This window comes from Gopherus flavomarginatus, chromosome 2, assembly GCF_025201925.1.
Source record: "Gopherus flavomarginatus isolate rGopFla2 chromosome 2, rGopFla2.mat.asm, whole genome shotgun sequence".
Classification (NCBI taxonomy): domain Eukaryota; kingdom Metazoa; phylum Chordata; order Testudines; family Testudinidae; genus Gopherus; species Gopherus flavomarginatus.
This window is the reverse complement of record NC_066618.1, coordinates 214888249-214915989: the sequence shown is the minus strand read 5'-3', so window position 1 is coordinate 214915989 and position 27741 is coordinate 214888249. Positions and strand designations below refer to the sequence as shown.

General features: G+C 40.9%; 1 protein-coding gene across 3 annotated transcripts; it reads left to right on the top strand.

Moving 5' to 3' along the window:
* The first annotated feature begins 7765 nt into the window (after positions 1-7765).
* ADCYAP1 (adenylate cyclase activating polypeptide 1) lies at positions 7766-15599 on the top strand. Of its 3 annotated transcripts, none has more exons than XM_050939261.1 (5): positions 7766-7956; positions 8862-8969; positions 11421-11615; positions 12076-12171; positions 13032-15599. In XM_050939261.1, exons 2-5 carry the CDS (start codon positions 8869-8871, stop codon positions 13213-13215), a joined length of 576 nt encoding a protein of 191 aa, XP_050795218.1. In that variant the 5' UTR covers positions 7766-7956; positions 8862-8868; the 3' UTR covers positions 13216-15599. The 3 variants fall into 3 exon arrangements, with proteins under 3 accessions (XP_050795218.1, XP_050795217.1, XP_050795219.1); XM_050939260.1 differs by having other exon boundaries at positions 7770-8545; XM_050939262.1 differs by having other exon boundaries at positions 7822-8545; positions 11481-11615.
* Positions 15600-27741: the final 12142 nt, after the last annotated feature.

The window sequence follows — 27741 nt, the reverse complement described above, 5'->3', positions numbered from 1 at the left end:
TGTACTACCTCTGCTTGTGTTTATTTGTGTCATTAACTCTGACTTAAACCTTAAACATCTTTGACAAAAATCTAGGGGAAGCTATTCAAAGCCACAAATGGCAGTTATGTGACCCACTCCTGCTGCAAATCAAACTGCCACTTGTTCTTTTGAGTAAACTGAGCACACTAAACTTATGGAAGAGATGGTATGATGAGGCTGCCTACAAAGGCGTATGGCCCATCTGAGCATGCTATTAGCAAGTGTCTCCAACAGCTGGTGATGAGACATCAGATGGGAAGGGCTCCGAGTTACTACAGATAATTCTTTCCCGGTGTCTGGCTGGTGGGTCTTGCCCACATGCTCAGAGGCTAAATGATCGCTGTATTTGGTGTCAGGAAGTAATTTTCCCCCAGGTCAGAATTGCAGAGACCATGGGTTTTTTTCCCCGCTTCCTCTGCATCTTGGGGCACAGGTCACTTCCTGGTTTGAACTAAGATAAATGGTGGATTTTCTGTAACTTGAAGTCTTTAAATCAAGATTTGAGGACTTCAGTAGCTCAGGCTGAGATTATGGGCCTACTATAGGAGTGGATGGGTGAGGCTCAGTGGCCTGCAGTGTGCAGGAGATCAGACTAGATGATCATGGTGTTCCCTTCTGGCCTTAAAGTCTATGAATCTATCAGAATTTCTCCCCTATATGTTTTTTCATAGGTGTTCAAGTTACGTTTAAGTGCTTCAAATCTAGCCTGTCCCAGAGGGCCAGAGAGGATGATAATATTTTCCATTTATTGTTCCTTTCATCCCTAAGGATCATTAAGTGCTTTAGACAGCCTATGAATACAGCAGCACTGGAATGAAGCCACCATGGAGGTGGGAGGGTAACAGCTTACTGTCACACTAGTGTGGGAGGTGAAATTTTGGCTAAAGACACTGGAACAAATATATGCTCTTATGAAAGTGCTATAAACTGCAAGATTTTCAGGGATGGCTGTGCATCTAATTTATGTGCAATACTCTTACCATGCATTGAGAGAACAGTTGTGTGCACAAGTGACAATTATTCATCTAGCTACCTATGTGTGTATGCAAATACACACAAATTAAGTACACACGCACAGTTGTATGGGTGTAACAATCCTCTTGGAAAATCTGGCCCTTCACGCTCAGATAGAATCTTGTTTTGTAAAGTCTCATACAAAAAAATCCTTTGGAGGACAATTTATCACTATATAGATGTCTGAACTGATCCTGTATGGCTTTGCACCTGTGTTTCAGACAAAGGGCTTAGACCATTTAGCATTCCTTCCTGTGGCAGAGGACATGCATACTAAATGGAAAAACAGAACTGAAACACTCCCAAGATGCAGTTGTGATTTTATATTTCTTGGATTGTGCCTGACCCATCTCAGTACATTTTATTACCCTTACTGGAAGTACTGAGTAGATTGGCTTTATGTCAGCCTGGGATTCTCCCAGGTTGGGGGTACCTTTTAAGCTCTGGCAGTGCAAATCAGCCACATCAGAAGCCAGAGGGCCTTTGACATTATCCTTCTATGTGAGCTCATAAGAAAAACCAGATGATTAATGTTTAGTAATAGGAAATAAGAATTTTTGGAACAAGAAAATATAGATGATTTCTGTTTTTTTTCTTCTGAAGAGACAAGCAATGTTCTGATTAATTTAGTAGTTTGTTCCAACTATATCTGGTCATTCTAAACTATAAATAACTTTAGATATATATCATTAAGTCAAAAACTCAGACTGCAAAGGATTTTTTCCCAAAAGGACACAGAAGCTCCATGGTTAAAAGTGTGTCTGAAATTCTGTTATAAACTGGGTGTAGAGACTGGCACTTGGATTACAATTTGGTCTGCAACTTCTTAGAACACAAGTCTACTTTGGCAATGATTTTTGTGAAGGGAGGAGCCAACAAATCATGTGTCATTTGCAGCTGGTGCAAATTGATGCTGCTCCATTGATTTTGGTGGCATTATGCTGATCACCAGCCAATTGTCTGTCCCAGTGTATTTAGGCCTGATGCTAAGTGCTGAAGTCACTGGGAGTTGTATTATTGGCTTTAATGAGAACAGGATGGGTTTTTTCCTTGCTGCCAGGTACTTTTTCTGCTCTGCTGACTGAGAACAGGGTTAATGATATTTTGTAGGTTGCTGCCTAAATGTAAACGAGGCCATGGCAATATTAATCTACAGAAAAGTGAATAGTTAAGGACCAGTTAGGGCCAGTTAAGCCCAAAGAGCCGTATAGAGAGGAGATCCTCTGTGTGTAGATCTCCCCATCTCACATGGAAGTGGGGGCTCATGTGCCTCCAGAGAGCATTCTCCCTTTCAACCAGATCAGGGATCTATGCAGGTAGGTGACAGACAGTGAATGGGCTTTGCAAGGAGAGGAAAGCTGGGAAGTGGCTGGGGAGGTAAGATTCATTGCTCCCACACCATATGGTGGAAAAAGGCAGTACTATTTTCTCCAACAACTACCTCCTGTGGTGAGAATCCCCGTTTACATGGGGTCCTGAAACAACTTTGGTGAGAGAAGTCTCTGGTCCTATAGGAGAGCCACTGGGGAAATTCAATGAGAGCTAAAGAAACTCGCTACTCTGTAGAGATGTTTAACTACTCACAAAGTTGGGCTCCAAAGAGGGTCCATATAAGCAGAGTGACTCTTCAGTATGAGTAGAAATCGACTCTATTCAGAGAGCCATTACAAGAGTGATACATCACTGAAATCCCACGTAAGCCTTATTTTGAGTGTTTGAACGAGACTTCAGAAGATCATAGGTCTTTTGCTGGCCCTCTGCACAGGACTGAATTTCACTCTGTAAGACAAATGGAAGTCCACTGAAAAGAAGTGACGTGATTTAGTATTGCCAGACCTTGTTGTTATGAGCAGATTTTCCCTATTACAGTTTGTTTTTACCTTATGTATGTTCTGAAGCTCTTGGAATGAAAATGCTGTTCAGCAGAAACTCAAACATCTCTCTTCTTTCTCTGCCCATCTTTTGTCTTTCAGTATCCTTGCAGGGATGGTTGATGACCCTCAGCACCCCAATGGAAGCCCTCAACTCCCCATATGATCAGGTCTTAGGTAACGGATCATTATTTTGGATCTATTTTAGGTATGATTAGCTGTTAGTGCACATTAAAGATAATTTATTAAACTCCTCATTGCTCCACTCATCTACAGGACCTCCATCATTGTTGGATGTCTTATACTGCTGGAAATTTCAGTTTCTGGCCTTTTGCTTGTACAAAACCTATTGAAACCTCTTACAAATACACATAACGTAACAAATTATACTTTATGTACATGAACAGTAGGAAAAGAAAGAGAAAAAATCATCAGGTACCCAGATGGCTGCACTGACATCTAAGCCCCCCTAAATGAGAGTAATCTTACTAAAGATACTTAGGATAAGACAGAGAAATGCCTTATTAGACCTGTGCATAGATTCTTTGTATTTTCAGATCCATAGGAAATGGTTGGGGGCACTAACGGATTGTTAGTGTTCTGATGAGCAGCGTGTACCAAAGTTCATAATGTCCGCTCTTATGGGTGAAGAAATGAGTTATAAGTCTTTAAGCAGAAAACACCTTTGGCTTGGCCTGAGTTGCTGCTGAATGTAATTTTCCATTTTTTAGTTTCTGTCTGAGTCTCTTCCCCTCAGATCAGACAAAGTTCAATTATCAGAAAAATGACAAGAAACAAACAAACTCTTCTCTTTTGTAGAATGTGACCCTACCTCTGAGCAGGAGGAGATGAAGAGGAAAGAGAGACATAGAGTGGTTGTCAGAAGAAAGGATCTGTCTCATTCTGTTCAGTGCACTTACACCTATGTTTGATCCCGAGTAACTAAGAGCAGCAGAAATGGGCCCACTGTACATATTTTTGTTAGTCCAGAAGGTGCTATTTTATCCTTTATTAACCTGGGAGTTTTAGCAGTAATAAAGTATTATGCCATGAATAACTCTTCTTTGGTTTGTCCTTTGTATGCTTGTCTGAATCATTTGGCCTGGTTTTCCGAAGGACAGTTGGGTAGGAGAGATGAAGCCTTTTGTAGTAGATCAGATGTTATGAATTTCAGTGTAAACTGTGCAAGAGGTTGCAAACTAGAATAGTACTCCATCTATTTCCCATGCAGTTCTGCAAATGGGAATGGAGCGATGAGTTGGTGTCCTGGGAGTGAGAGACGAATTGTTGTGGTTTATCACTATGCAGATGAGATTCAAAACTGGAAGCAGGTGCTTTGCCTAGAAAGTACAGAACGGCTTTAAGCTGCTTGTTTTGACACTGATACAATAATGTGTGATGCATTAGGTTTAGTAAAAGACAGGGTATTGGATCAGCCCCCCTGGAGAATTTGTGCTTTTGTCCCGTGATTTTTTTTGTGAGGAAAGAATTAATTCTTTTGTATTTTAAACTTACTGGTGGAATTTTATGGAGAAACCAGAGGCTCCAAATACTGCAGTCCAAGTTTCTGTGGAAAACATAGCAAAGGGTAGGCTTGCTGAGAAAGCATGGCTGTGGCTTCATATATGTGTATGATTTCTTCCTGGCTTGTAGACTGATAACAAGGCTTGCTTCTGATGTTGTCATAAAGTCCTGTGCCTTTACATCTAAAAAAGGGTTTGAAAAAATGAATAGATTTACCCTTCAAGCACCAGCCACCATATGTAGATAAATATGAAATATGCACGATTGAATGAAAATCTATGACACCACCACCACACCTTAGAGCCATCCACCTCAGGGTGTTAGTACATTCATATTGTGTCAGGCTTGGAGGATCTATAACTCCACAAAAATATCCATGGAAATTTAAAAATATACTTTGTGAAATATTTTGAAAAAACAAAGGATGCATTCAGGTAAATTAAAATGATTAATTTCAGGTGATAGGAGGAAGGTGAAGAAAAGTCTGCCACCAAATTCTTAGCTCACCTGTTTGTGTGCAGATGTTGCTCTATATGTGATACCTAAGATCAAGTATTGTGAATCTTAAATCCCTTTCAAATTACAGAGTTAGCTTGGAATCTACTTTCTTCGGCAGGCCAAAATCAAACCTTTATTATTGTTTCAACCTAGACTGCTAATGTAATATGTGTACATTATGTGCATGCACATGAATGGAATACATGATGGAGCTGTGTGCTATACAGGTTTTTATTGGCATGAATTTGGGATCATTGGATTTCTCAGGAGTGGCAAAGACATTTATGAGTTTTGCAGCTCACCTTAAATGAGCGTCCATAAACCTTTTTACCACAGCATGCTAAGGTTTATTCTGGATACGCTATATATATTACAGGGAAAAAATAAAATGTTTGAAAGTTTAATTTTTTTCATTTGTATTTCTTGTATCCCTCTCTCTGGATAGGTAGATGCTTTAGTTACCCTGCTTACCACTGCAGAGTCAGAGGGAGGAAAAACAATTTAATACATATCAATAAAAATCATCTAAAATATCTTTTAAGTCTGATATAGTGAATTCTTGTCACTTCAGAACAGGAGAAATCTTCCTTTCCCAACCCTATAGAGCTCGTTCTCTCTCTCAAGAATGAAAGATACCAGGCTTAAAGCCATGACATTCTTGTGCTAGAAAAGCTGTTATTAGCTCAAGCCTGGATCTTGCCATCCTCAACTTGGGGCCAGGGTAATTTTGGAGAAAAATTCCACATTTGAGGTGGGAGGGGATAATGAGGAAACATTTCCCTGGCAGGTTGATTTAATAATATGACATCTGTTCCTAGCTGCTGAGGGATCTGGAGGGCAAGAATAAATTAAAGGGAGTTTATGCATAAATATATTTGCTGTAAATCAAACCTCAAAGCCTTCAGTGGGCTTTTGTTCAGGCAAACTCCTCTGGCCTCTGTGTTTTTTACCTGAATACCTATTAAGCAAAGACTGAATGAGAACTTCAGGATTTGGCCCCAAATATATTTTTTTCTTTAATAGGTCATGAAAATAACTAAGTCCCCACACGATGGCACCCTCTACTTACATTGAGTGTCCTTTTCCGGAGAGTCTTAAACGTATTCCAGTATTTCTTTATATCCAACACAGTTTGGATTGCATTGGAGAAGCAAGATTAGAAGTTTTAAGAGGTTCACCCCAACCTTATCAAGGCAACCCCTCATCATCGGAACAAGTAGCTATTCTTTTCTCTCAGGAAAAAAACACTCACCCATTCATTCTTATAGTATTATTGGATCCTTTAAGTTTTAGATTTGTAGTTGTTTGCCAAAGGACTATTATAGTATTTAACATAGTGTTTATAAAATAATTGTGTACACATATGTTGTATTATATATTGAGCCTCTCCATAATCGCATAGCTTACCATTGCTAAGGGAATACTTCATTCAAGTTCCAGTTCCTGAACCCCGAGGAAAATGCTGAAATATTTAATGATCATAATAGGATTGTAATTGTATGTTTTTGAGAAATCGATTTGAGCTCAAATAGCTCATTTAAACATGTTTCACCCAAACCACTGAAATAGGAAACAGGAGGACTAAATTATTGCTGCTTCCTGAATTCTCTGCTGATGAGCCAAATAATTAAAATGCACTGTAATGGCTCCTGCAGTCTGTATTTCTTTGGGTAATTCTCGGAAATGAATCTGAATTTCTACCGTTGAGGGGGAGCAAGAAGATCATCGAAATATCAAGAGGTCTGGAAGCCAGACGGTGGTCTTCCCGCAGCGCTTTCATGACTCTACGTCATTTTCAGTAAAATAATATCGGTGGATTGAGACCTCCCAACGGAGGGATTCCCTTAAGAGTCCCTCAGCAAATGAACTTTTAATGGAAATCCTCTCTCTTTTCCAGTCTGCCTCTGCTGCCCTGCAAGGAGCTCGAATCGCAGACTCGAGACAGGAAGGAAAAGGGACACAGTGAAAATTAGACCTGAAAAGTAACATGTGCTGCACTCCGTTCTTGTCAGTGACAAGTGAATCAGGGCTTGCGAATTTCTAATCATTTCAGTCCTCTAATGGGGACGTTTGTGGCCGAAATTAATATGCAGTATCATCAAATAAAGGACAGTATCGACCCTGTGGCGTGTTTTCCCAAATAGTAAGGGACGTTTTCCAATCCTACGCACAGAAAAATGTGACGACACTCTCAGACGGGAACGGGCTATAGCTTGCTGTAAATATTTTGTTGCTACAGTGATTGTGAGACATCATAATTGTATAGGTTGAATTATGGCATTGCTAATTTTCCTCTACCCATCTGGGAGCTCTGCATAAAAAAACAAATGGTGAAAATGTTATTCCAAGTCAGTTTTTTGGTTGCCACATTTCCCCAGTTCAGCACCGCAGAATTTGGACAGTTCCACATTGGGAGCCGTCAGCTAATCAATCCACCCACCAGCCAGCAACTGTCAATTACAAACTAATTAGAAAATTACTGAGAAGCCTCCAAGACTTCAAACAGCCTTTATAACAATAACAACAATAAGAACGCGAGCGTATTTCTTCATTTAATTGTCCCGTTGAAGGGAACATATGTACCACATTAGAACCCTGGGCTTTGCCAAACGAATTTATATAGAAGTTATCACATCAGAGCTCATCTTTTCAAATAGAGCTGCTCTGTGGTTAGGCTACTGAGACCACCCTTGAGGATGGGATCTGTAAAAAGCCTAAAATTTCCTCAGCAGCCTATTATGCCTTCCCACAACTTGAATCAGGGAGAACTCGACAAGCATTAAATCTTCTAGAGCTCTGTGTAAAAAAAAAAAAGTGTGAGTTAAAGTGTTTATGAGAAGCTTATGACTCTCGATCAGATCATCCGCGAGGACGGCACAGAATTGTTATGTTCCTTGAGGAATTGAGGTGGTGACGTCTTTTCTGATACCCGATTATTACGTGACTGAAAAAAAAAAACCTCATTTGATTCATGAATAAAAATCCGAACGCCACAACAGTGCAACAAACAATACTGCCGCCCTTAAAGGTAACATGCAGACCGATGTTTACAAAGAGGGCTCTTGATAAAGCAGGGTGTTTGCAAAGATTTTGTTGCTAATTGCATAAAAAAAAGAGCTGCGGAAGGCTGGTCAACTTTGGAGTCACAGAGCAAGAAGGAGAAAGCAGCAGCTGAAGCGAGAAGCATCTCAGTGAAGGGAAAGATCTGGGGAAGAGAACATCTCACTGACAGCAGCTCTAGCACAGCCTGCTTCTGCTTCCCGTCCTCGCTCTCTCTCTCCCTCCTCTTGGCTTTCTCTTTCCCGTTCTTGTGTTCTTTTCTCTCTTTCTCCCTTCTGTCTCCTTCCCTTACTCCCCCTTTCTTGCTGTCCCTTCCCTGGCAGACTCCACTCCAGATCTGTGCTGCCTGCTACCTACAAACTTTTTTGAGCGGATCACCTTAAACCAGAAGACAAGTAACTGCTGCTCTTCTGCCTTCGGCTCCTTTGACCGTCAGAGAGGCGACGCCACAAGAGTTTTAACTATTTCGGCTGAAACTTGGGAGAGAGTTTTTTTTTAAATCTACCCTTTAATTGCGCAGCCAAACGCTCTTAGTACCGGGTGTTAAGAGTTTAATGGTAAGGAAAATGTATCGCAGGAATCTCAGCAGCTTTAAGCGAAGAGATCGGGTTTCGTTAGCCCAGGCACCTGTGTGTGTGTGTGTGTGTGCGTGCGCGTGTGCGCGCCTGTGTGCTGGGAAGTGGGGGTTGTGTCTGGTTGTAATTGAAGACAAACGTCTCCACACAAATCGCGCACACGTTTTGTTGTTAAATCGAGAACACTTAAGACTTGATTTCTGACCAGTTAGATTTTGCTAGTGGCAAAGCTAGAGGGGAAAGAGAGAGTGAGGGGAGCATTTTGACTACTGTTTTTTTTTTCTTCCCTTACACACAGAGTGGCAATGTGTAGCAAAGCGATCCTAGCACTACTGGTCTATGGGATAATAATGCACTGCAGCGTCTACTGCTCACCTGCTGCTGGATTTCAATACCCTGCGCTAAGGTAGGTACCTTCTTTATCCCTCCCTCTTCCCAATCCGTGCAAGACTCGCATCCCTGGCTTTCCCCGTCAGTTATACCCCTGCATCTTGGTAATAGCTAGCAGAGAGCATTGGCAGGTAGTTGTCTCCTGGACTCTGTGTGTGTCAGGTAGCTTTTATTCTCTCTCTCTTGCTAACGGAGTAGAGCTCTTCCAAGCAATGTAAAGCATTCAGAAAGAAAAACTAAAGCGCAAACCTTCACCACCTCCTATTTACCGACTCCATCTACCTTCTTGGGGAGCGGGGAAAAGAGACTGGGGCTGCTTGATTAAAAGTCCAATTTAGATTCTGTGGCAGGGAAACTACAATAAATTCTTACGTTCTCCAGGAGATAGAGGGTTTAATGGACTAGCCCCTTGCTTCCATCAAGTCTTGTTAGCCTGAAGGATCTTATGCTGTATTATTCCCTACACACGCCTGTCTTATTCTTATCTCCCTTTCTCCTAAATAACAGAGAAAACATCTGACTTTGGTCTTGGTGAAACAATTCGATTTCTAACTGTGGTCCTGAATGAAGCATAGTTCTCAGAAGGCAGGGTGAGCCTTAGAGGAAAAAGCTGATTAGCCTTTTAGTGAATCAATTTTTTATATGCACTACAGTGCAATAACATATTATAGATATATTTCCGGCCTCCTCTGAGCCTAACTTGAGTGGCGATAACCTGCTAACACAGAGTTGATAGGTACTTGCAGGATAGACAGTACCTAGATGAAAGCATTTTGAAGCATACAGTTAGAAAAAGATTGTAATGACACATTTGTGGCAGAAGCGTTTACTAGGTATTAAGGCATATGTATAGATATAGATAAAACTTAGTTTTACAATACATATAATATCCCTCTCTGTTCTCTCTCTAATATAGATCTAGATACGTTCTAGAATTAAAATCCTGTATCATAACCGGGTAGAATCTGCCCCCAATCTGTGTTATTAGTTAAAGTTCTTTAAGTACTAAATTCTGGATCCGTTTTTTTAAAGTTCGCTCGAGGGGAGCTTCTGTAGTACTCAGGGCTGGGCAGAGCGTGAGCCGGCTCACTCTGCCTGAGATTAGGTTCAGGATTCCGTAAGACTCTCTCGCGTTCACTTGACTCGGAGCAGGATTATTAACACACTGGAGTAGAGCTGCCAGGATTTCAGAACTAGCCTCGTCTATTGAGCCGAGTGTAGGAGCAGCCTCCAGTCCAAACCTATACAACAAAGGACGATTTCCCACTTAATAGGAGAGAGTGAAGCTTTACACAGCGGCAATCAATCTACTTCTGGCTCTAGCCTGCTGTAAATCTGGCTTCCCTTAACAAGCAGCGCTTCTTACAACAGAAGCACGGGGGAGCTTTTCCGATCCACCTATCTTAGCTCCCTCGGAAAATTATGCAGCTCTATTTATTCCGCCAAGTCCCACAGGGGACACTCTCGTGGTTCAGCACTAATGTGCATGCAACATCTGAACTGCGAAACTCACTCTGGAGCGCATGTGAACGGTCGGAGCTGGCCCTTGGGTGCGGGGCAGCACACGCTCCGGAATGGCCTTAAACGACCCAAAGCGTTACCCAGGGCTTTGGGTTTCAAGTCAGCCTCGCCGCAGGGCCCTAGGCTGCCAGAGCTGGGGGAGCCGTCCCCGCATAAATGGCCAGTCCTTCCAGGGGGCGTTAAGTGGGGTGAGAGGGGCCATTCGTTTGAGGGGACCTGGCTCGGTTTATTCAATCGCCTGAATTAACAGGAGCGAAACACTTTACACGCATCTATTATTAATCTCCCTGCCAGAGCTCGGAGACAAAAATAGCTGCCTGAAACGTTCAGTGACCTACATCTTGCCGCACACACACACACACAGAGAGAGGGAGAGAGAGAGAGAGAAACAAAACTCAAGCGATCTTCAAGGACAGAGACACCATTCAACGAAAAACACAAACAAACACAAGCCCCACCCCGATCACACTTGCTGTGAGAAAGGTGGAGCAGTCATTTGCTAACTGCAGAGCTTCTGATCAATCTGGGAAGACGGGGAACTAGAGAAAGCGGGTGCCCTACAGTGGGAAGCGCTGTTCTTCTTGTCTCGCTTAACTTATAGCCCCCACGCGCGCGCCTGAGTATGTAGTTTGGAAAGCGATCAGGATTCCTGCTGGGAAAGGTGGGTAGTGATCAGCTGCTTCCTTGGCAGCCCCTGGACTTGTTTCTGGCCCCACCCTAGCAGCAGCTTGGTTTGCTTGGGTCTTTCTCCCGCGCCTGATTTTACGCTGATGCGGAGGTGGGGGGATGAAATGAGGGGGGGGGTAAAGGGATAGGTGTAATCCTGTCTGTGGGCTCCTCTAGCAGGGCCTTCAGTCCAGCTTCAGAAGTGCCCATATTAAAACCCAATAGGTCCCAGGCAGAGGAGTAGCCCTGAATAACATTGATCAAATGCTCCTATATATAGGATTTCCCAGGAGGCACCGCCACATGCGTCTGAATTCTTGCCCTTTGCTTTCCGGGCTAGGCTGGAAGATGAAGTGTATGACGAGGATGGAAACACGCTGCAGGATTTCGCCTTTGACAACGACCCCCTTGGCATAGCAAACCCTTCCTCCATGATAGACGACATGTACACCCTGTACTACCCACCGGAAAAGAGGTGAATATGGGAGCCTCTTGGTGGAATTATGACTTGCGCTGGAGCAAAACGATCCTAGTCAATCCCATGCAAAAGACCCGCAACACATCTCTCCCTCCGTGCCCTGCCGCCCGAATAAAGGCTGGAGGAGAGGAAAAGAGCCCCTTACCTCCAAGCGGGCGGGGAGGGGTGGGGAAGCAGGCTGGCCGCGGAAGGACTAGTGATGGCACTCCTGGAAACACACCAGACTCGCCAGGCGAGCGCTGCGGTCAGGAAATGAGCCTGGTGGCTGGGAGGGCCCTGCTGTCCCTGGGGGTCCTAAGGCGGAGGCCGCCCTCTGCACTCAGGGTACATAAAGCCACCAGCCAGCCAGGGGCTTCCTTCCGCCATCCCTCCTTGGAGTGAGGGGCTGCTGAGGTCCGGTCCCCAGGCTTTGGACACTGATCTTTCTTCCTGTGTTTGATCTTTGTTTCCTACTTAGGCACGCCGATGGGATATTTAACAAAGCCTACAGGAGAGTCCTGGGTCAACTATCCGCTAGGAAATACCTGCATTCTTTGATGGCCAAACGGGTCGGGTAAGACTTTTATTTGTTATTTATTTCACGTTAAGAGGAAATCATCTATTAAACCACGCGTAATGTGCCACCGGTGTATAATTGTTACGCTCGCTGTGTGGTTGGTGTTTCGCGCACTAAGCAACAAACCCAGTTGGAAAATGTCAAAATCCACCAGGGTTTTTGCTCGATCTCATTCTCTGACCCCAAGTGAAAGGTACAGTGAAAAACCCAGATGGCTAGTTGATAAAAATCTGGTCATTGTAAAGAAAGTCCGGTAGCCCAAAGATTCAGGCTATAGCCAGTGGAAAGAACTGCAACAAGAGATCAGTTGTAGATGTAGCTCTGGGTATTTTAACAGAGCTCTCCATTGTAAAGAATAGAATTCACCACACTTCCGTGTAGCGGGGCTTAAATAAAACCCGTTTAAAGTCAGACATCCTGGCACACGGCAAGCCCAGCGTAATGAAGATCATTTCGGCAGAAGGTAACATTTTAATAAAGCCCATGGGGAAATAGATTACATATTCATAATGAATAATTCATGCTATGAATATATTGTCTCCAGACTGTCGGCTTATATTATGATCAGATATCAACTTCACCGCGTGTTTAGATAGATTCTTTGTTTTGTTCTGCCTCCCTGAGGTCTACATGTTGCTTTAGTTTCTTCATTCCCGCCCTCTCCCGAATCGAATAGCTTTGGAAAAACAAACAAAACAAATACAGCTTTCCCTAAATGACACATAATCTTAATAATCTGGAAAGGTTAAAGCAGCCCCGGAGTTCCCAGAGCCAAAATGCAAAGCAGGGAAGGCCTCCAAAGTGCAGGCAGGACAGGGGAATGGATCCAGATGTTGCAACTGTCCTTTGCTTTGCAGCGGTGCCAGTGGCCTGGAGGACGACTCGGAACCGCTCTCCAAACGGCACTCGGATGGCATCTTCACAGACAGCTACAGCCGCTACCGGAAACAAATGGCTGTCAAGAAATACTTGGCAGCGGTCCTGGGGAAAAGGTATAAACAAAGAGTTAAAAACAAAGGACGCCGAGTAGCGTATTTGTAGCGCTGAGTCACCCACCACTCCTGTGTATACAGAGCCCTAAAAAGAGAAAAACAAAAGTCATTTCCAAAGTGACTGAACAATCACCGCTCCTGTGTTATCTAAACATGTATTTATGTATGAAGTAAAGCCATTAAATGAATATTTTGATAATAATATTGTTTTTCTTTTTGTATAAAAGCACTAGAGAAACGCACAGATCTACTTTGTGGACCAATCATTAAGTTATATATAATATATAAATATATATATATAAATACTACTGATAGAGAACAATTCTTCATATAAAGCCTGCACAAGAACAAAAAAAATTCGCCTGAGCTGTTTATGTTTTTATATAAAATAAATAGAAAAAAAGACAATCATTGTTTGAATATTGCTCCTATTTTTGTAAGTGAAATTAAAAGGATAGTATTTTTATCCATAACAGGGTCGAAGACATTAATAGTCACCATTTGCTACTGTACATAGACACTGATGCCCCACTACAAGGGGATTATGGTGATAATGATTTGGAAGAATTGCTGAAGCAGATTCTTACCCCCTGCCCCCCGTGAGTCTCAAGACAGGCTCCTTTGCCACTAGCCTATTTTAAGGGGGCACTGCCTCCCCCTTGCGAAAGATTTCAATTTTTCTGCTTTCTTTGGTTCCACTTTTATATGTATTTGTGTCTCTCAAACACTGAGCTTAGAAGATAATTCTCCTGTGGTGAAACAGCTCTGTCAAAATTGTGCATCTCTGACAATTGGAGGGGGGAAAATATTTAGCCCCATTCATTGTTCTTCTAACTGATTGGGCATAGCTACAGAACAAAGCCAACCAGAAATTAGAGCGATTGGAAACCATTTGAAATTTCAATACTAGAAGTGATAGAGCACAGATCAGAGAGGAGGTGCCCCTAATGAATGCGTGGTTTTAGGCTGCCAGAGGGTCTGGGTAACACGAGACAATTCCACTTTAAATCCACTACCTAACTGACCGTCGGCAGCTCGGTATTGGAACTTGATGCAAAGTATAATGTGTTACTCTCCAGTGCTGTCCATGCCTCTCATCATGTGAAATGACTAGGATTCTCTCCTTTGAATTTTTCAAGCGGAGTTGCTCCTTTCCTTTGTTGTTTTCTTGTAGACTCTTCCTCCTCCCGACCTGTCTTGCACTATTTATGCACGGTTTCCCATCTGAGTCACTTATTATTTTCAATTTAAAGTTGTGAACGCCTCTCACTCTTTTGTTCTGTTTGATGCAAGCTCTTATTGTAAAAGTTTAGGAACCCCTGTTGTAGCTACCACTAAATAATTATGCACTACGACTAAAGTTTTGTTCTTGTTTATTGAGTTTGGAGGTAAAATGTATTTTTCTACATTATGGCTTATTGCTTAGTAAAAGTTATTTCATAAAACAAACTTTTGTCATAATAGAATGTGTAGTTTCTAATAACCGATGAATCATTTCAACTTCATCTTTATATGTACGGATTAATAGCTTTCCTTCTGGGGAAAAGACAAACCAAACCTGCCCGAGGGAACTTTCCATTCCTTCTCCTCGAAAGGTGACTAAAGAGGACATGTACGTATGTTTCCTTTCAGATCCCTAACCATATGCTAGAGGAATCTTTTGAAGGAAAATAACCAGCCCTAAATTGCAGTCTTCGGTTGCTTAAAAAGAAAAGCCACTTGTAAAATTTAAAAGACTTTTCATTTTCCTTTACCAGTCTAATCAGTGTTAAGTAATAAATCAAAGAAAACAGAATTGAGTTTGCAATCCCAGGCGGGATGGCGAGTGCCAGCGGAGCTTATTGCAAACAGCGCTAGCACACAGGCATTCGATCTATGCCTGAGAAGTGTGTATGAAAATCAATCTTACTTTAATTTTGCATTCTCCTCAGGCAATGTGACGCAGGATGCAGTTTGCAGCGTTTCGTGCCTTTCTTCGCCTTTTAAATCGCCACGAATTCACAGATGGCTATTTAGTGGCCCTACTATGCTGCAACACATCAGCTTGCATTTTAGTCTTAATTATTTGTTCTTGGATAATCGGCAGATGTTGCTGTATTTGTGTCAGCTGTGGTATAATGAAATAGGGCTCTATTGACGTTTTATTTATGAACTATCATTTCGAGTTCAATGGCTAGTTGCAAGCATTATAAAGTGATCACATAGGTTATCCTCTGTTTAATTTTTAGAAAAGCCAACAGCCTTACTAAAACGGAGCAGATTTGAGATACAGTGATAATTTAGGTAGATGTTAGTCTTGCAGATCTTATTTTGTGTGCAACTGAATATAAAAATAAATTAAAGTATTATTACACACATGATATATATAACTAGGACTTTGATAACTGTTATATAAAGTGTGTAAAGTTTGTATTAATAAATTTTTGTAAACAATGCAACTTTGTCTAATGTTTGGGGGAGAAATCTAGCATTTAACAGTGAAAACTGTATTTCATTTTAAATCTATTTAATTAGTTTAAATTTAAGCAATATTTTCTAACATTTTTTATGTCTGGAATATCTTTTTTTTTTCAACTAAGCCTCCACATATTTTCATCAGATGTCCTCTAATCTTTTATTGGTGGGTTATTTCTATATTCAAGTAGACTAACAAGTAATTACTGAAGTAGAAAAATCAAGCTTCATGCACATTAGATAAATAAGCTTTCCTAAAATTTACAGACAAAAACCAACCAATGTCTTAGAATAGTCTCCCGCCCCCACCATAGTATTGTAACAATTTCTATACTTAGGAATTGCTTATACTTTTCACCTAAACTCCTCCAATGAACATTCTGGTACACAAAAATATACTTTGTAATATTGTCCTGGGGAAGGGCAACACCCTTGTACTGGGTTTAAATTATAATAAGTGAAAACTTGGCTGTACTAAAAATAGGTATACTGTAGCACATGAAGAGTTAATTAGTTTTCTTAAATAGAAATGTGTCTAGTAGCTATATATATCTATATCTATATCATCTATATCTATATATCTAGATAGATATATATAACAGTATTTGCAGGCTGGTTTGTTAGTACAAAGTCCATATCAGAAAATTCTACAGGGAAATCTTCAGTTAAACATTTCAAGAATAACTGGAAAATACTGACATCACTTTGTGCATGTCTATGATCATTATTGCTATAGTAGCTCAGGGACCTATTGAGTTCCCTTCCAGTCCTAAATTTTATGACTGTACTTAAATATTTTGGGAAACGCCCAGCAATTTAGTTTAAACTAATTTTTTCTTTCTGAGAACACACAAATGTGCTGTTCAAACCTCAGAAGGGGCACTTAAATAAAAAGATTAAGCCACAGGAATACGTTACAAATTCCCAGCAAAATTTTAAAATAAATCTCCAAGGTTTTTCATTTTTTAAACCACAAAGCCAGTGCCTATAAAAGATTTCTTAGATCCTCTGTGCCCAGTGTCAGTTTTACTCAGTTTACAGGTTAGTTTAGGCAACAACATGTCACTAATAAACAGGAAATACTGAGATAATGCAGATAAGATGGTAGTGTCAATATTATAGCATGAGGAATGGCTAGAAGTAAGATTTTTTTTCAGATCTCAGTCATCATAGGTCAGGGACAGAAATGCAAAGGAAAACGTAGTTTATGAAATTGGTTTCTCAAACTGATAGAGAAAGTGAATGAAAGTACTGTTTCCCAAAGGCAGTTTCCACTGGAAAACAGTAATAAAGTTAAGATCTTTTAGGTATAGTGGCTTGGAAGGTGAAATTTGGGAAATTAAAAACCACCATCTCACTCAACATGGCCTCAATCCTAGTTTAAGATTGAAGACTGAGATGGATAGTCTTAAATGATATGCATCCAAGGATGTCTGTCAAAACAAGGATTGCTACATTAAGAAGCTCAACCCAATAATTTAAACATAAATATTAAAAAAGTGTATAATTTTACACAATACTTATGAATGATGGGTTTTGTGCAAATTCCTTGTATTGTTAAAGCTCGTTAAATTTTAGACACTTTAAAAGACATAGACATGGAGAAAAAAGCAGGAATAATAAGTAGGATATAGTTCTGGGACCCTGGATTGTAAAGATTAAAGTGCACCATTGACATTCTGTGACTTCCTCAAATTCCATTTAGCAGAGTGCTGAGTACACTGGAACAAAATCATCCCTAGTACAACTCTATTACCTTCAGCAGAGTTACACTAGAGATGATTATGGCCCAATATATTTCTCACCGGAAAACTTCTATGGAGATCTGGCATACATTATAAAGTTTCTAATTGCAAATAACACTGTAAACACCTGCAAAGCTTAGGAATTGAGTGCACCTGGAAGTACAGCTCAAACCTCCTAGTTGTTCTCCACAGCCCAGACAACAGTAATATTTTAAAGCAGCAGAACTCTTTCCTGACTTCTGAGAGCTATCAGATTAGGGCCTGCTTTTGAATGTGCTGAAATTTATTCCCCATGGTTTTGGAAGCTGTTTCCATGTTCAGTCTTGAACATTCTCTAAAGTTTAAGTTTACCTGTAGAACTTATATGTTTTTGTCCAAGATCCAGGAAGAATTTGAAATCTGCAGCAACTATTCTTTGATGGCTACCAGACAACTTCAGAACGAAATTTCAGGAGGTAAATATTTTAGGCCTCATCATGCAGTCTTCTTCAGGCAAAACTCCCAGTGAAAATCGCAAGTGGAAGTTTCATCTGAGCAAGAACTGCATGGTCCCTTCCCAAAAGTGCAAATACACCAAAGTAATTATTTTCATGATTTTAAGGCCAGAAGGAACTATTATCAGTGAATGACAAAGGCCATAGACTTTCACTAAGTGATTCCTGTATCAAGTCCTTGACTTTAGATTGAGCTATATTATGTCATTTAGAAGGGTAGCTAGTTTTGATTTAAAGATTTTAAGTGATGGAGAATCTATCATATTCGAGGGTAAGTTGTTTCAACTGTGAAAAAATTGAGCCTTATTTCTAGTCTGAGTTTGTCTAGCTTCAGCTGCCAGATATGGGATCTTGTTATGCTTTTGTCTGCTAGATTAAAGACCCTTTGCAATCAGAAATCTTCATGCAGGTACTTGTAGATTATGACCAAATCACCACTTTACTGTTGCTTTCTGATAAATAGATTGAGATTATTTAGCCTCTCACTGTAAGGCAGGCTTTCCAGACCTCAAATCATTCTTGTAGCTCTTTTCTGAATACTTGCAAACTTAGCAACATCCTTTTCAAAGTGTAGACACAGAACTGCACACACTATTCAGTAATGGTCGCGCTAATGCCATATACAAGGGCAGTACCCACCTACCTACTTGATAATTTCCTTCTTATGCAGTCACGCATCACATTTGCTTTTTTTGGCCACCACATCATGCTGGGAGCTCATGTTCAATTGATTATCGACCATGACATCTAAATCCTTTTGAGTCACTGCTTTCAAAAATACAGGGCCCACCCTCCTTTAAATACCTGATGGAGGGTCCAATGAGGATGGAGCTAGGCTGTTCTCAGTGGTGGCAGATGACAGAAAAAGAAGCAATGGTCTCAAGTTGCAGTGGGGGAGGTCTAGGTTGGATATTAGGAAACACTATTTCACCAGGAGGGTGGTGAAGCACTGAAAAGGGTTATCTAGGGAGGTGGTGGAATTTCCATCTTTAGAGGTTTTTAAGGCCCAGCTTAACAAAGCCCTGGCTCAGATGATTTAGTTGATGTTAGTCCTGCTTTGAGAAGGGGATTGGACTAGATGACCTTCTGGGGTTTCTTCCAACCCTAATATTCTATGATTCCTATCAGTATACCTACATGCTCAGTTCCTAGCTCTGTTAAAGCCCCTGTTGTCCATGCAATCCATATTGCACTGGAGAATTGACTTGTCCAAGTTGTTATTTTCCACTTCAATTTTTGTACCATCTACAAACTTTATTATTTAGCACCTGCTTCAATCATCCTTTGTCAGACTGATAGCATCTTACTCTGTGACCAGTCGCACTGAAATTAATGGGAACAGTTGTATATATGGTAGTAATCAATGTGTCAAATTTCTCTCTGATGTACACCAGGGATAGATTTGGCCCACTATACTTAAGAGTGTAACACTGGGCTCTTACTGGGAATACTATAGCAGAGAGAAACAGGAGAGCAAGTGACACGGAAAATAAACTGACTTTCTTGGCATGTACTTAAGTGTGGCCCACATCATGTTAATTTTACATGAGCAGTCCTCTTAGGCTAAATTTGGTAATGTACCACTCACACCAAAATAACATGTGAAGTCAGCTTAAGTGGTGAATTCTTTTGCCAGGGTTGAGTTTGTCTCATGGACATCAAAGGGACTATTTATATGTAGATGACAAACAGCACATGGCCCTATACAGGTAACCAACTGAAATGTTAAGTCACAACAAAGGTTACAACATCTTTGGCAACAATTAGTTTTGTTGAGAGATTTGTCTGGACCTAAAGAACAGATTTAATTTTGAGCAAACAAATTTAAGAACCATAAAGATGCCAAATGAAAAGTTGGATAGTAATGAAGATTGGTGTCCTGTGTTTGAGGTTTATATAAACATTATTATTACTTACTGTGGTGTACAGGCACCCTTTTGATATACACTTAAGCATTATCTCAGATAGATATTTGTAACCATTTCTGTAACATCATAATTTTTTTAGGTGAATCACAGACCTGGCTTGACTTCAGGTTATGAAACAAGTTACTTATTACTTCAGATAGCCCAATGTAATAGAACCTCATTCATTTCCATGTCACTAAGATGTACTCTCCATAATGTGGTTACAAAAATAGTATAACTTTCTGCAACAATTTAATGGCAAAATGCTGTATTAAGGTCTCATGCTATTAAGACTTTATTATGTTCATAAAATAAACCATGGAAGATTTCCTACTATTACATAGCTACATGACACATTAAAGTGTCTATTCACCATGAATGCAGATCTCACAGCTGACATCTTCAAAATGGAAATGTTAGCCAGGAAGAGAAGAGGATCTTTTTGAAGCTGAAGATTCAGCAGCAAAGAGAGAGACGATCCCTCCCCTTTCCCCACTGATACTTTCAGACTATAGGAATCTGGGTCTTATCCTGACTCTCCTCCCCACAAGAGCCATCTGTGGGGAAAGATTGACCCAAGGTTTGCACAGGGGTGTTAAGGGGAAGGGAATTAATGAACATAAGTTCTCTACTTATCACTCCTGTCCGGAGTGGCTCTGAAGCTCCTGGTCCTTGACCATGGCCTGGGAACATATTCCTTCTACTCCTTTTACCTCATGTCCCAAGGATTGGTCAATGTAATATGCTGTCAGTTTTTGTAGGGCTAGCATACTCTTTCTAACTGCAAAGTGGATTCAGGATTTAATTTTGCATGTGGAGAAGACAGATGGGAGAAATAGTTCTACATGTTAAATGTATGTTTTCAAGACACGACTAACAGATCTAACTATATTCAATGGTAAAAAGCTACATTAATGCAAAGTTGTGGCTGGTTGTTGGTTTGACATGCCCTCACAGAATGATGAGTTGAGCAAAACTCAAACATATGAAAACAGGGATATGCACAATTAAGGATGCTCATGCAACCTTAACTCTGCCCTCTTTCAGCAATGCCCCAATACACTCTGGTAACACACGTACCTTTACGCTGCTAGCCCCACAGTTGCTGAAATGTACAAGCTCTTTACTGTCTTTTACAGCCCATTCACTCTGATCCACATCTAACACTATTAAATGTGTGCGTGGGGCGGGGGAGGTAGTTGCGCACGTCACCTTCTGCTTGCCTTCTTCCAGCAATGCCTCACTATTCACATAGCATATACTCTCACACTGTCTCTTGGCACTATAAAATTTAGGGGTTGCAAATTCTGGCATCCACTCATACACTTGCCCTGCTTCCCAGAAAGAATACCACACACATACAATTGAAGGACCACTTCACTGCCTTCACAACTGCATTATACTTACAGGGTATCATGTCACTTTCATTGAACTATCATGAAAGTATTAAAATCCTCTCATACTCCAGCTCACTGCTGACTTTAACTTTTATAATTAAAGGCCGATGCCTTGCTATTGACATAACATACACAATTCTGCATAGAAAGGATGCATACTCATACTGCATGCTGAAGATACACATGCACATCATCCCTTTCCTCACAGATGTGAGGATGTGAAACATAGATCTCCTCATCTCACAGTCACAGCTCTGCCACTCACCCCAAGGTAACCACCCAATCTTGCAAACCCACCTCTACCAAGCAGAGCTAACTACTGTCTCCACCTGATACTGATCAGACTTGCTTTACCTGGAGAGCCTGCAGATAAATGCTTATGCTGCTCTCATATCCTGGCTTGCTACTCCCCTGTGCCCTGATATTTACACAGAGCACACAAGTCTGCATAGAAATGATGCATCCTGGATCCTGCAGCTCTTCCCTTTGCTCATGCATGTTGGAGGGTGCAAAACATAGAGCTCCTCATGCCATAATCCTAGTCTTGTCACACATCTCAAAGTAACCCCCACATGTCCTTATGTCACAAACATGCCTTTACAAAGCAGGCCCAGCTACTGCCTCCACCATTTACTGTAGATACACCTAACATGTTGACTGTACCTGGAGCATATGCAAATAATTCCCATTGGCTACTGCCAGCGCCACAGGGCCAGAAGGAAGGTGTTGTGGGCATTGTTTCCCCTTTGTGGCCTTTAGTAGTGTTAGATGGAATCCTTTGGGTAAGAGTGAATGGATTGTAAACAGAGGTGAAGAGCTGGTATACTTCAGCAACTGTGGAGTTGTCAGAATAAAAGACTGCATGTTAACGGGACTATCATAAACAGATGGTTAAGGGTTAATGTCTCTTTTACCTGTAAAGGGTTAAGAAGCTCAGTGAACCTGGCTGACACCTGACCAGAGGACCAATAGGGGGACAAGATACTTTCAAATCTTGGTGGAGGGAAGTCTTTGTGCTGTTTGTTTTGTTCATTGTTTGCTCTTGGGGCTAAGAGGGACCAGATGTACACCCAGGTTTTCTCCAATCTTTCTGAATCAGTCTCTCATGTTTCAAAATAGTAAGTACTAGCCAGGAAAGGCAGATTAGTCTTATGTTTGTTTTCTAAACTTGTAAATGTGTATTTTGCTGGAAGGATTTTTACCTCTGTTTGCTGTAACTTTGAATCTCAGGCTGGGAAGTGGGGGAAGTCCCTCTAGTCTATATGAATCTGAATACCCTGTAAGCATTTACCATTCTGATTTTACAGAGATAATTTTTACTTTTTCTTTCTTTCATTAAAAGCTTTCTTTTAAAGAATCTGATTGATTTTTCCCTGTTTTGGAATCTAAGGGATTGAGTCTAAACTCACCAGGGATTGGTGGGGGGGAAAGGAAGGGGGGAAGGTTAATTCCTCTTTGTTTTAAGATCCAAGGAGTTTGGATCAGTGTAGCCTCTCAGGGTAACCCAGAGAGGGGAAAGTCTGAGGGGAAAAAGAGGGGGAAGGTTAATTTCTCCTTGTGTTCAGATCCAAGGGGTTTGGATCTTGGGTTCCCCAGGGAAGGTTTTGGGGGAACAGGAAGTATGCCAAACACTATATTTTGGCTAGTGGCAGAGTACCAAATTTAAGCTAGTAATTAAGCTTAAAAGTGATCATGCAGGTCCTCACTTTTTGGACGCTAAAGTTCAAAGTGGGGAAAAGACCTTGACGGGGACATACTGGGACATTGTTGAAAAGAGGGCAGAGTTAAGGTTGCATGGGCAATTTTAACTATGCATTTCCTGGTTTTCAGATCTTTGAATTTTGCTCAAATGAGCATTCTGCGAGCAGATGACATATCACCAACCAACCTTAATTCTGCATTAATGGAGTTTTTTGCCATTTAATTTCCATTTTTGTTTTTTTTGAACAAGAGAAGACATATTATTGTTAGGTGTTAGTAGTCTTTTAGGCAGTTCTTTGTATCATGTCCCACGATTAGCAAGCTGAGCCAGCAGCCCCTCCCACCCCCCACATCAGCTGTGCCCCACCATCCTTGCTTTAGTATGCTTTCTGAGCCATGTCCCTGACCTATTCACTGCATTTACCCCTCTAACCGAGCCCCCTCCCCATGACTGTGCCTAGGCCTCCTCACAGCAAGCAGGGAACACAACTCCTTGAAGTCTTCACTCCCTGGTATACAAACATTTGTATTGCCATTGATTACCCCCTCCTATAACCTGACTCAAATGCAGCACCTGGAGTGAACAGCAATGATGTTACAGTGGAATAGTGTTGGAATGGGGGAAGGTTGGGGTGCAAGTTGACTGGGGATTGGGGTATACTAGCAGAGCTGAGTGATGGAGGCAGGTTGGGGGCAAGGAGGTTGAGGTGCACTGGGCAGATCTGGGGGGTGCTCTGCTTTCCTCACTGGAGCACAAAACCTCTCTCACCTCTCCTACCATCTCCCTTCTCATAACACATCTCCCCTCGTTGCAGTCCCAATTCCCCTCCTCCCCATTACTCCACTCATCTACTGCCTAATCACCCACCCCGGCTGGAAAAAGCCACTTGAAATACTTTGATTACATTCCCTCCAAAAACAAAACTGCCACCTTTGACTCACAAATTGTAGCAACCTTCTGCCATTTTGTCTTAGGTGGGGACTTATGATTAACTTATGTTAATTGAAGGATGACTTCACAGCAGTTCAGAGGTTTGTGATTCATCCATTCATTATACTCTCTCAGTTTGACAGTAGAAAGCAGCAGAAGGAAACCATTTTGGGGGGACTTTTAACTCAGGAACCCCTTAGTTAAATAACCCCAAATTTGGATCCTTAACTCTACCCTGCTCCCTCATGAGGCTCACCAAGTTTTAAAACAATCCCATTAATGGTTCACATTTTAGAGGCCTTACATGAGTTGAACAATAAAACATACACAGTGGCTGAAATGGAAACCTTCTAGCCCTATACCTCTATTGGCACATATGCAGTGTAAAACCATACATTTTCTTAAATGCTGTTCTCAGATTGGATCCTCCAAAGATTTAGTGGGTGCCATGTACTACCTTGGGTACAACTGAAGAGACTGAGACCATTTTGACCCACTTCACATCAATCGTTTGATCTATAGGTCTTCTTAACCAACACATCCTCGTAGAAATGTTTACAAAAATTGCTATTTCTCCCAGGCTTATATCCCTGGAAACCCTGGCTCAAGTTACTCCAGATTTGGGTCATTAACCCTCCTGCACCCACCTGAGGCTCACTAAATTTCGAAGAAATCTGACTATCCATGTCAATTTTAGAGGACTTGGACATGTTGACCTTTAAAGAGATATCTTGACTTAACCTTAATTATGGTAGTGCTCCCATGGCACTCTACTTCCAGTTATGGACAGATTAGACCGAATCTGTGACTGAGCTCTGTTCTGACATTCATCTTCCTGGTAAGAAGAAAGATTATTTTTCAGTGGCGTAGCTCTGAGTGAGCTACATTGTCTTTCCCTCAGGTGTGAAGATTAGTGTCGTAAGAGGTAACCGTTATGTATGTTATATACATAAACCCACTCCCTCTACCCCTCACCCCACTCCTCTGGACTGAAATATCAATGACAGAGAAAGTGCTTGGGTGGTGTAAGAATTAGATGTCTCTAAAAATGGTCAAACTTTTAATTGGTTGTGAATTATCTCACCAGCAAAATAACAATATATTTGAGTTAAACTACCAAAATGGTAAAAGGAAAGAAATTTCTCTCTATGTATATATTCTAATTCTCTCTCTCTCTCTCCCTCTCTCTCTCTCTCTCTCTCTCTCCATCCATCTATCTATTAGACAAATATTAGAAACTGATATGTTAGAATATTTCTGTACTGGCCATAGCTAAACTTAGATACAACATCTAATTTACAGTGACGTCTTTCTTTAACAAGTTTTATAAGAGGAATGATTTAAGTCCAAGGAAGTCAGTGAGTCACTGCACGGTGGGCCACTGACTGAGCTAAGTTTAGAATTAAAGGGAAGTTAGGCTCTTTTGGTTTTAAGTTTTACCAATACATCTCTTTGCCTCTTTTTTTTTTTTTTTTTTTAGTATTCTCTTTGTTTATTTAAGAAAAGTCTTGTCACATTTCCTTGGTCGTCTTTGTTGATTTCATACATCTCTTTGGTTTTTTTTGTTTTGTTTTTATTTGGTAAATTACAATGTTTCATTTAATACACTTATTTTGTTTTTTTAAAAGAAGCTACTTTGGTACTTTAAAGATGGTATTGTGATGTGTGTCTGTGTTTTTCTAGAACTATGATAAAAAATGAAAATGAAAAAGCTGAGAATTATCCTGTTGGTGCTGGCAGCAGAAAGACATTTTTGTGGGTAAAAAAATCAAATCACATTGTCTGCCTAGCAGAAAACCAAACAACAGCTCACTCTCAACCCTCCCCCACAAGCCTTCCTGGGAGCAGATGATTTTTCTGCATGTTCTAAGAGAAAGTCTACTATGCTGTATAAGGAAAAACTCACTCCCTTTCTGGGATGTGCCTTTAACAAACAAACAAACAAACAAACAAACAAACAAACAAACAAACAAACAAACAAACAAATCATCTGCTCACAGGAAGGCTGTTCCGAGGATTCCGTTCTCAGATAAACCTTAGGTCTTCTCTGCCTCAGTCCTAAGATCCCTTTGTTAATATAGTCTGGTTCTTAAACCCTCTTACTCTCTATATGTTCCTTCCAGAGAGTGAGGCCACTCTCTCTGCTTGTGTTACAGGACATGGCTGACATGTGTTACAGGACATGGCTAGCTTTAGCCTCTGTTTTCAGGACAGATGATTATGTCCTGGTCCATCCTTGGGCTTGTCCAACCTTTCCTACTCTCCTAGGCCAATAAATACCCACATGAACATGTAAAAAATTCCATACAGTTTAAGAATATGTTTGTTTAAAAATCTTTGGCTTTATTAGCTTATGTGATGCACTTCTATATTTTGTAGCGGGTTGCGGCAATCATAACCTAGATAAAAGGTTAGTAAGCCAGTGACTTCGTGATTTTTTTTTTAAATTCCTCTTCTCATGGACAGTAGTTTCCATTGAAAGGAAGCACTTGTCAGATCCCCTTTGATCTGGTTATGCTAAATTGTACTTACATTTTATAACACAGTGACTGCAATTATACTGGAAAAAAATTATACTGAAAAAAACCACCTGGATTTAGTATAAAACAAAGCATAATAATAAATTGTTCAGTTATGTATTAAACCTGCCAGTAATGATCCAGAATCTGATATCCTTTCTCATGGGCATTGGAAAAATAATCCCATTTAATTGAATAGGACACCTGTAGAATAAGATGATAATAGGAGTAAAAGTGGCAGAATCTGGCCCATGTGACTTGGCAATAATTAGTGATCAAATAGCATACACACAGTGTAACTACTCTACAATTACAGTCACTGTCTTCCAAGCTCTGATATCCTTACTCATAGTGATTAGTACTTTATTCCACAAATGATAATAATAATCCCATTGAAATCAATGGGACCACTCAACATGGGTAAGGGCATCAGAATCTGACCCTATCTTATCAAGTTGCTCATTTTCAATGTGTGCTATATTTTCTTCTTTGCCAAAGAGTGGTTCCCAAACTGTGGGTTGCCAAGTTGGAGAAGTGCAGTACTAACTTGTAATATCATAGTGAGCTAATAGCAATGTGAGAAGATAAATGCCTCCTTTTATACACTACTATTACTATTCCTTTTTATTAATGTGTATAGAACTTCTCTATAATTCCAACCTAATATGAATCCCTGAACACATGGGAAATACACTTCCTTTGGACACACTTATGACCCTATCTATTGATGCAGAGGATTAAGGGGGGTGTCAGATGCCTGCTGACTCCCTTACACGGCTACACTTATTGCAGACAGCAGAGAGGGTGGCAGCCTCTATGGGGTTGCTAATCTCAATACTGTCCAGGAGGGGTGGGGAATGGGAAGGCAGGACAGGCAATGGGTGGAACCTTTGCTCTGCCCCCTGGAAGGTACCAGTCCTCTAGTGCAGCTGAATTTTGTGCTAAGTATAGGGCTGATGCAGATTACTGAGCCTGGAGAGACTGAATCACAGTCTAATCCAGGGGTCGGCAACCTTTCAGAAGTGGTGTGCCGAGTCTTCAGTTACTCACTCTGATTTAAGGTTTTGCGTGCTAGTAATACATTTTAACATTTTTAGAAGGTCTCTTTCTATAAGTCTATAATATATAACTAAACTATTGTTGTATGTAAAGTAAATAAGGTTTTAAAAAATGTTTAAGAAGCTTCATTTAAAATTAAATTAAAATGCAGAGGCCCCAGACCGGTGACCAGGACCAGGGCAGTGAGAGTGCCACTGAAAATCAGCTCACGTGCCGCCTTCGGCACGCGTGCCATAGGTTGCCTACCCCTGGTCTAATCTCTGGTCTGCTCCAGTGTTTGAGCAACCATGTACTACCCATTTCTTGGGGTCTGTAGGAAAGCAACAACTGAGCTTTTCATAACCATATATTAAAAATCAGTGGAGAGC

What these genes read in the sequence shown, in the direction of transcription:
- ADCYAP1 (XM_050939261.1), top strand. Translation starts at nt 8,869, where the DNA reads ATGTGTAGCAAAGCGATCCTAGCACTACTGGTCTATGGGATAATAATG. An exon ending in TTTCAATACCCTGCGCTAAG is followed by an intron (nt 8,970 to 11,420) that starts GTAGGTACCTTC and finishes TCCTATATATAG; the next exon opens with GATTTCCCAGGAGGCACCGC. An exon ending in TACTACCCACCGGAAAAGAG is followed by an intron (nt 11,616 to 12,075) that starts GTGAATATGGGA and finishes TTTCCTACTTAG; the next exon opens with GCACGCCGATGGGATATTTA.